This window comes from Cydia pomonella, chromosome 5 (assembly GCF_033807575.1).
Source record: "Cydia pomonella isolate Wapato2018A chromosome 5, ilCydPomo1, whole genome shotgun sequence".
NCBI lineage: Eukaryota > Metazoa > Arthropoda > Insecta > Lepidoptera > Tortricidae > Cydia > Cydia pomonella.
The window spans coordinates 11,268,756-11,278,833 of record NC_084707.1 but is presented as its reverse complement, the minus strand read 5'-3'; the positions used below and the strand labels follow the sequence as shown (position 1 = coordinate 11,278,833).

The 10,078-nt window shown below is 36.1% G+C and overlaps 1 protein-coding gene across 2 annotated transcripts in view; it reads left to right on the top strand.

The window, feature by feature from the left end:
* The first annotated feature begins 3,583 nt into the window (after window positions 1-3,583).
* Window positions 3,584-10,078, top strand: part of LOC133518264 (sodium/hydrogen exchanger 9B2-like) — a 73,727-nt gene continuing 67,232 nt past the window's right edge. The window contains exon 1 of one of the 2 annotated variants that reach the window (XM_061851901.1): window positions 3,584-4,321. In XM_061851901.1, coding sequence (XP_061707885.1) covers window positions 4,046-4,321 — 276 coding nt within the window. In that variant the 5' untranslated portion in view covers window positions 3,584-4,045. Of the gene's footprint in view, window positions 4,322-9,149; window positions 9,664-10,078 lie in introns of those variants that run through there. The other variant, XM_061851904.1, reaches the window with a different exon arrangement.

The following is a 10,078-nucleotide window of genomic DNA, read 5'->3' as shown; positions in this document are numbered from 1 at the left end:
TACGGGGGGGGGGGACACATTTTTCCACTTTGGAAGTGTCTCCCGCGTTAACTATTCAGTTTAGAAAAAAATGATATTAGAAACCTCAATATCATTTTTAAAGACCTATCCATAGATACACCCCACACGTATGGGTTTGATGAAAAAAGATTTTTTGAGTTTCAGTTCTAAGTATGGGGAACCCCCAAAATTTATTGTTTTTTTTTCTATTTGTGTAAACATCTTAATGCGGTTCATAGAATACATCTACTTACCAAGTTTGAACAGTATAGCTCTTATAGTTTCGGAAAGAAGTGGCTGTGACATAATCGGACAGACAGACGGACATGACGAATCTATAAGGGTTCCGTTTTTTGCCATTTGGCTACGGAACCCTAAAAACAAGAATAAACTAAGATTGCTTAGCAAGAAACTAAAATCATTTCTATTCAATAAATGTTAAGTTACTAGGCATAATATAGGTATTTGAATTTTTTACCATAAATAATATTTCCTTTGTGTTGTGAAAATATTATAAAAATGTAAAATAATTAATTATTAGACGTACATGTAACATGTAAGTAATAGAAATAATTTAAATTAGTACCTTGTCCTCTGTGTAACTTGCCCGATACTTTACTATAGGTCAAAAATTAGCTCTAGATACGATATGGATCCGATACGGATATCAGTGTCAAAAGTGACGTTTCTTCAAACACGTTACTTCTGACTTTTACGTTTGACACTGACATATCCGATCCATATCGTATCTAGAGCATGTGTTTGACGTAAGTAGGTATTTAAATTTCGAATCGGGCCGTACATTGCCGTGCCTTAGCAGGGCGTCACATGAAATCTGCCTTATATTTAAGGCGAAGGCTAGACGTACAATGAATGCTTTGATTCATCAATATGGTAAATACTGATGGACACATTCTGTTCACGTAATACAATTGCAAGGTTACACGTGAAATATTTATCACGTCAGTACTGTGACGTGTTTCGTAGAGTTCAGTCGTCAGTCTCCATTGCTGTCGCGATGCGTTCTGACACTTCGCAGTATTTACTGTACTTACTTACGTGTAGTTTAGTATATTTATTTATTTATTTAATTTTTATTGCACAAAAGAAAACCTTATAGTACAAAAGGCGGACTTAATGCCATGAGGCATTCTCTACCAGTCAACCTTTAGGCAGAGCAGAGAGATTGTAGAGATTGATTGTTGTATTGTTGTGTAGTTTAGTATATTGACGGATGTCAATATTTATCACAGGTTTCCATCTGAAATCTAGATTTCCGTGATAAATATTGTTACCAGACTAGGCGATCAATAAATATCAGTATATTACAGTATTTACTGCATGCGTAGCCTTCGCCTTAGAACAGGTGTTCAGGTATACAGGTGTATATGACTAATAAATAATTTCAATGTCAAGAAGGCGCAAGGAGTTCCTTGCATTCAAATGTAAAGTACGTTTTTCTCCATATTTCAGATTCACACTACAAAACTGTGTTTACATTTTTAAAGCTGGCCATACAGATCTCAGAACCTCACATCAAACCCCCTTAATTTACGAGAAGCCTGTAGTCACAATTTGGAACTATGCAGAATCGAGTAGACCTAATCAAGGCTTTTCTTCTACGCAGTCTGTTGAAGAAATTTAAGTACTAAAAATCATTTAAGAGCATGTCGGGCCAAGCTCAGTGTTGGGATCCGTAGTTACAATTATGTCAGAATAGGCTAAATGGGGGCTATTAGTGAGTATCGTGTACATTACAAGCGTAAGATCTTGTAAGTACGTCGCAACGCTTTGTACGTCATTTTGCTAAAAAAAGAAGCCTTTTTGCAATAACTCAAAAACGGCAAAAACGATAATGTTGGCTATAGTTTTCATTGAAAGTGTTTATTAAGCTTTTGTTTTCTGTTTTTTTTATATGTTTTGGAACCCTGGTTCAAAAATTAAAGGAGGAACAATTTTTTTTTTCTTTCGGAGCGTTAATTACCGAAGATATTCTACTACTAATCAAAAAATGGTCGCACGTCTTGGCATTTAACCATAAAAAACCTATAAGCAAAATTCTGCTATTATGCTTCTCTTTCTTTTTTTCTTTTTTGTGTTTTTTTTTTCTTATTTGTGTTTGTTAAATATTATTTCAGGATTTTCATAAAGTCTTTTTTCAGTCATGCAGAAATCTTTATAGGGCTGTATCTCCTAAACCGTGCGTCGTAGCGCAAAAGTAATCAAATTTTCGTTCCCCTTTTTATGACCCTAAAGTAATAATAATAAAACACAAAAAAGATTTAAAAAGAAAGAAAAAAAGCATAATGGCGTGCGGCGTAGCCCTAAATAATTACATTTTTGTTCCCCTTCAATACTCCAAGCACTGAATAACCTATCACATTAGGACATGAATGAAACCATCATCATCATCATCATCCTATTTTTTTATATTATTTCATTGCAAGTTTGAGAAAAGCACTATACAAATCTCGGCAAGAAACGGGGTTGCCGGCCGCGTATCCCTATCCGATCTGGCTACGCTCGGCCGTCTATATCTACTTGGCCTACAATCCTTCGTTTCCCGTCCTCTATAGTAATGTACTATTACCGTTCTGTCGCCATGCATGATTAATCTAACCACACCAAATTGCAGCTTTCTAGCATAATCACAGAGTAAAGCCGCGGACGGACAGACAGACGGACATGGCAAAAATAAGGGTTTCAATTTGACTACGGATGCCAAAAAAGGCGCAATGCCCTGCGTGTCCAATAAAACAACAGTTTCCTCAACATGTTGCTGACTCTATCACATTATTGTAGTTCCTCAGGCAAGTTTGCGAAATAGACTAGAGTTGAAGGTTTCAGTACGATTTTTCACAATTGTATTACTGCTTCCATCATGCGCCGAATGTGGGACAGTTCCAAGTGTTTCGATAGCTTACTTTGGATTATTTGGGAGAATCCTGCTCGTACTTATGACGAAAGTGAAGGACCCGCGCAAAATCGCCTTTTCATACAAACGTAGTGTTCATTTTCCTCTCTGATTTTTTTAGAATTTGTAATTATTATAAGACTTCGAGTAACACCGGCTTCGTTTGTATGGAGAATTAGCGGCCGTCCTCTTTCCTCTTAATGATACCTCCAAAACACAAACATACACATATATTATAGACATTGTGTTAATACTTAGTAATAATAATAAAGTTAAAATTGTTGACTATTTATCTTATAATCATTACACGTAATGGGATTCACATATTACAATTTAATTTAATATAATGTCATTATTTTATCGTTTTGATTTGTTGTGTTTTTACTATCTCTTTTTTCATAGACGTCTGTATTTATGGATATTTTATTCTAATATTACAGCTAAATTTTTTTACCCCAACTCTATATTTAATTGCGATAAATAAATTATAGTTACACCTGTGTAATTGTGACCTAGCCATGTGCACAATGTTGTAATATACATTAGTGTTAATGATCTTGACACAGTGATTCATATGTACTTCTTCTATCACAAGATTCCTTCAATTAATGCGAGTACGAAGCGATGGCTGCCGCGTGCCGCTAACGGACGCGCGCGCGGCAGTCCGATCGGACCCCGACGCTCGATTGCACACTCGCGTGTATCACACAGAGTCTCAACCGACCTGCAGCCGTAAATAGTGATCGTGTAAACATTGGACCTACTGAAACACGGATCCCGCGTGACAGTGGCTCGGAGCCGTCCATCCTCGAGCCACCGTACCGTGCGTGCGAGCACTCGCGACCACCTCGCAGCCGCCTGCGCTTAGGTAGATACCGACCCAACTTCGGTTGAAGGCCTTAACGTGACCGCGACGAGGTGCTAACATAAAGACCCTACAGAGTCACGTACTACAAGCAGCTGACTTCTGTGTTATTTTTTATCACTTCCCATTCACCTTCGACGCAAATCTTATCTGTAAAAGCCAAGAAGTACTTTTATTCTCATATCGTTTTTCTATATATTTACAGTAAGTAAATATATCACGAGATATTTGAATGGATCTATTATGTATTTTCAAGTAATCGAACAATGAAAACGAGAGATCGTCGGTTGAAGTACGATTCTCGGGGAGCAAAACAGGAGGTCAAAGGGACTAAGCATGAAGTGCGGGGATCAAAACAAGCTAATTATGGAGTGAATGCAGAGAAGCGTGGAAAGAGGCCGGATGTTCAAGGGGAGAAACGTTCAGCGAACACAGAAGACTCAGCAGCTCGGAGTCGTCCCAAGCGGTCAGGGGTGGTTGCTGTCAAATTGCACCTGCAGGCCACTGGGGGCACGGGCAGGACATCCCGCTCAGCTACCTCGGTAATTTTTTTAATTTGTTATAAATTAATTATTATTTATACAGAGACCCGTTAACCACTTAAAATGTTGTTGCAAAGTTCGAGAGCAAAGTCATTTCAACAGATGTTTCCACAGTCACATTAACAAATAATGTAGTTACATTTGGCCAAGTGGTGTAATCTATTTGTATGGATGTTAATGCAGGTACTGTGTTTATAAAATATATACCTACCCCTGTCTCATGATCCCATGGAATGATATCCTCTCAGATCACATCACATGATTCACTTATCTCATTTCTCAAGATAATGCCAAATAAATATATAATCTCCGTTTCTAAGTGAATAGCACATTGTGATCGGATAGTTTTTTAACCTTTTTAATAACGGAAACTTAAGTAAGAACAACTCGAGCACGATATAGCTCTAAGTATAATGATTTTTACGCAACAGAGTTTTTTTAGACCTTTGGGATATTGGAATTTGAGTACTTTTATATATCGTGTCATTCACGAGGACCCGTATTGTCTTGTTATTAAAGATTAGATTCGACAAATCTGCGCGTCATCGTGATGACACGAACATGGTAAAAACGTTTATGCACTATAAGCCACTGTCTTATACTGGTCGTCGGCCTGTTCCATTACTTTGCAGCTTGTCAAATATAGCGCAGGTTTCTATAATAACTGGTTAGGTCGTCAGTAGATTTCTGTTTACATGACTTCATTGATTTCGAAAGAATATCATCCCTTTGTTTACATACCTTTGGCAAAGAAGCGCATGTCCGACAATTGACAATTCGTAGCTAACCAAACGTACTAAGACTTAACGAACGAAGTAAATACTTAAAATATCTATTATTCTATAACACTTGTCAGATATTATATTTCAGGGTATCATCGTTCGTAAAATAATAAATATTACAAATGTGTATTATAAAATATGGTGATGCCTATAGTTGAGTTAGTTGCAGATAAACTTTTTCCACTGGTGCTCAAACCCAAAAGTTCACCTGATATTGTACTACATTTTGCCCGCGAGGAATCTGAAAATTTTTAACCACTCATCACTGAGGTGACGGAGTAATAATAGTACATTGTGCAACGAGGGGGATAAGTTAAATATTCAAAAAGAGGTTGTTAATTTAGTTATAGACCCGAGTTTGCTATATTCTTACCCCCGGAGTAACACAACTTTTCATGACACTTGCGAAGAAAAAACTAAATTTTAAGCGAAATCATTCCTAAATACGATGGTATTTCGAACATTCGTCCGCCATATTGTCATTTTTTGACAGGTTAGGCATCGAAGGCACAGACCCATCAGACATTTAGCCATGATTGAAAATTGTGTAATAATATTTTAGACGGCTATTAAATTGATCAAATTAAATATTTATCAAATTAAAAACGTATCTTTGGACGAGCTGGCAATGCTTTTTTTATACCACGTTATTGATATCTCTTCTTATTTTTATAAAAGACAATGTCATAAAGTTTGTTTAGCTTTTGGGCATAGATTATTCAAAGCAGAGTCTACATAAATTAGTCAACATACTATGTACGACGACCGGTTTGGCCTAGTGGGTAGTGACCCTGCCTACGAAGCTGATGGTCCCGGGTTCAAATCCTGGTAAGGGCATTTATTTGTGTGATGAGCATGGATATTTGTTCCTGAGTCATGGGTGTTTCTATGTATTTCTATGTATTTAAGTATTTATAAATATTTATATATTATATATATCGTTGTCTATGTACCCTCAACACAAGCCTTATAGAGCTTACTGTGGGACTTAGTCAATTTGTGTAATAATGTCCTATAATATTTATTTATTATTTATTTATGTATATAAAATGTCTGGCAAACACAAATTGTCAGTCAGTAAGAACCAAGAAAACTATATTCATCAATTTATTTTAAGTGCTAGTATAGTAGGTACTAGCGTAAGACAAAGACAGTATGATTCTCTTTGCCTGTGTTTGAAATGAGACAGTCCATAATTTGAAATATAGTTTGGCCCAGGCCAAACTATATTTCAAATTATTAAAGAGTTCGTTATTGTAGGAGTATGTACCTATTTAAAGCCTGACCAGGTATATATGATCATGCGCCATGTTGCGGAATTTCATTGGAACTAATTTCTTATACCGGCAATAATTTTAATGATACGTTGTCACCGTTGTCAGTGTCATTGTGGCGGCTTACTTGAATAAAACTTTTCATTTTTGTCATTTATTATTTAATATTCAACACTTATATTAAATAATAAATGACAAAAATGCCCAAAACTATACATAATCAAGATCGAAACATTGTAAATGATGTAAATAATAAACTGCTGGAACAGAACCTTTCGGGAAATTATAATTATAACATCAGAGCTGACAGGTAAACAAATCAAAACGTCATTAAAGTCTGGTTATTACGACTTGGTTATTGTAGTATTGTGTTATATGTACATTTGCGCGCAGCCGGACGGAGTTCATATACACTTGGCACATAATTAGCAATGTTTAAAAAATAATAATTCCATGGCGGGAAAAAAATTTACAGTTACAGTTCAATCACCAACCTTCAAGGTATTAATGGTCTAAATATTTTTTTTTCTAGCTTTATGCATTTTAAAGTTTTCGACCATGAAAATTGAGAACAGGAGATTGATCGTGCACAAATACTTCGAGTCAAGCCGATCCGAAATACGCTGGCAGTCGACAATTCGAGTCGCTCTTCGTTGGATGCGGTCCAGAGGGAGAAATGTGAAAGGCATACATGTAGTGATTTGTATTTTCTTTAACAAATCAATTAAAAAAAAAAGACATTTGATGAAGTGGAACTGCTGATGATGATCAGAATGGAACTCTTCAACGACGCATAGTACATGTTTGGCGATTTGTCCTCTTCGCTGTGTTTGTTAAGCAAATTAGATTTTCAAGACATTTTTTTGTAAAGTTCGTGTTCTGACGATGGGGTCCATGAGGAATCGAGGGAACTCCTCAAATGTTAAAGGCATATATATAGTGATCTTCGTATTTTCATCAACAAATCAAGTATTTACATTTGTAGAAGGAACATTTGATGACGTGTTATCTGGTGCTTTATTTCATGCATGGTGTGAAATAATTTATCTTAAATACAGTCGAATACCCTATTGTGGGTATCTTACCAGTCAACCATAGGGCAATTCTGAAATGTGTCAAGGTGGGTGCAGTGACAAAAAGAAACATGTTACCTCCTTTTCTACATAATTAGGCGTAGGATGCTATCTTTTTAATTTCATTGTATGAAATCCAAAATCAACAATAATCGTTCTTTCACCGGTCTCCCTCATTGAAGTCGGTTTTTTCTTCTTAAATATTATTTCACTTATTTTTAACAAGCTGTATCTCACAAACGGTTGAAATATTAACGTAACAAATTGTTGAAAAAAAAGCACGTAGTCTGATTAATTCCCCGTTTGCGTTTCGTTTATTCCACCCGGTAAATCGTAATCCAAATTCATAACTGTCAGTCTGCACATATCTTCTTAACAGGTTTATTTGCATGATTGAGTAATAAACATTCAAACACATTTATGATTACATACTTAAGTCTTGATTTGTATCAGCAATGGTTAAGTGCTTACAAGCACTTGACATTTAATATATTTACTCTACCGAAGGTTTAAGTAGGATATCATCGTAGTTTCTACTGGATTATCCTATTGTATATAAGAGCGAGTATTACGAGTATCAAATAAATTGTCAGGAGATAAGGTAAACATGTGACGGCCGGTATAATCTATAACATGTAGAACTTGCTCGTGATGTAAAATACATAAAGACTCCAACTCATTTCCTTGTCACGTAGTTTTCGTCATTTTCTTACTTGACAACAAACAAGCAGCTGAGAGACAGCAATCATGATGTACGTACCTACTAGTTTGACAACCATTTTTACTGTGTAGTTATACTAACAATGTAACACGAGGTAAGTCATGTATCCAGATGAATGAGCGTAACTATGAATAATTTAAGTTTAATGTGTTTATTTAACAATCGCCTCTTAAATTTCCGTTAAATTAAAACATCATGGTACTTTTAACCTTTGGTAGATAAAAAAATAAAAATAAAACAAAATCAAAAATAATTTTAATGTGTCTTCCTACGTCATCCAACTTAATTTATTTTTTTTATAAGCTAAAAAACCAAATAATAACTACAACTTCTGAAGCATTAGAAAATGTTATTATGTGGTTTTAAATTCCCATAAAAACTTGAGCGCACGTTATTATTTTATCGTAGACGTCGCCTCATTTCCAAGTTACGGAATTTCATATCCCTGAAATGTCTCTTCATTATATGTTCCTCGGATTCATGTCACACTGGTGTCGTTCTAAACACTCGTGACGTCAATAATACTACATAAAAAATGTCTAAATCTATACCTACCTACTTACCTATTGTCCACTTTTGAACATCAGTAGGTAAGTCGACTATCAGGTAATCTTTCCAATGTAACCTAGCCCATTAGTAGACTCAACAAGTTCAATTTTTACCTACATTGCAAACAATTTAGGGCCAAGGACGTCTTCAAATAAGTGTGTATTCTATGTAAATTGTTCTCTTATTTACCATAATCTGTTTACTGTTCATGTCTTTTGTCAGTAATATGAATTTCACGTGACTCGGTAAATAAAATAAGACGGAAAAGTTGCACACAAACTAGTTTTCTCTATCAAATATGCAGTCAGAGCACTGAATTTGTTTTAAACATAAACTGGCGGATTCAGTCCTGTGGCGGAGGGTTCATTAACGCTATCGGTATAATCAACGAAACAAAGAGAATCCCTTATTTGCTACATGCTTGACGTCATTTCTACGATCGGTGGCCGTTCCATATTTGAGTAGAAGGGTGTTAAAACACGTGTTTTATGAAAAAAATTGGAGGTCGATGAATGAATAGTTGCGTGAATTATTGTTAAATGCCCTTAGTCGGTTGGTCACGTAGATTACAGACAAGTCAGATTCCGCAGCCGCCACCCGCCGCAATATCGCCAGTCGTCGCCGCCCGCAGCCGCGTGGCGCTCTCATCTTGCCCTTATCCCCTAGTTATCAAGAGAAACGGTGGCCACTTGATCCGCGTGACTAGACCATCCTCGATACCTACCTCTGTCGGTCACCGCGCTATCACAATCAGCGATAGTTGAGATACTGCCTTTATTGTGTTGTGACGGTTTTATTGTTTTCGCACTAAAAATGTCATTTACGACTTCAACTGCTGTTATATAGTCGAAATCGCAAATAATATCCACACTGTGGCTTACGCGGCACGCAGGTTTATATTGATGTGATCGATAAAACAAAACATTGGAACTTCCATTAATCGGTAAGTGAGCGGCTATGTTTATGTATATTATATGTTTAATACTTCGCTTTTTAAACGATAACATAGTGCAATAAGCCCTTATTGCACTGTTTCGACCAAAAAAAATAACGTTTTCAAATTCCGGTTGTTTTGGATATCACATACACTACCGTCAAAAAGTTTAACACCAAACACAATTTTTAGTTACATTTTCAAGAACACGTTTGATCGGTAACCCATTTGTTTTGTAAGACAACAATCTCAAGCATTCGGTTAAGATGTGTAGAGGCTACAGAGCCAATAAAGAACAAGGTGTGTTAAAAACATGATTTGTCCACCACAATCACCAGACCTTAACCTGATCGGGATGAACTCGCCCGAAGGGTTAAAAAATAATGTCCGACATCATCAAAAACTCTATCTACATAAACTTGTA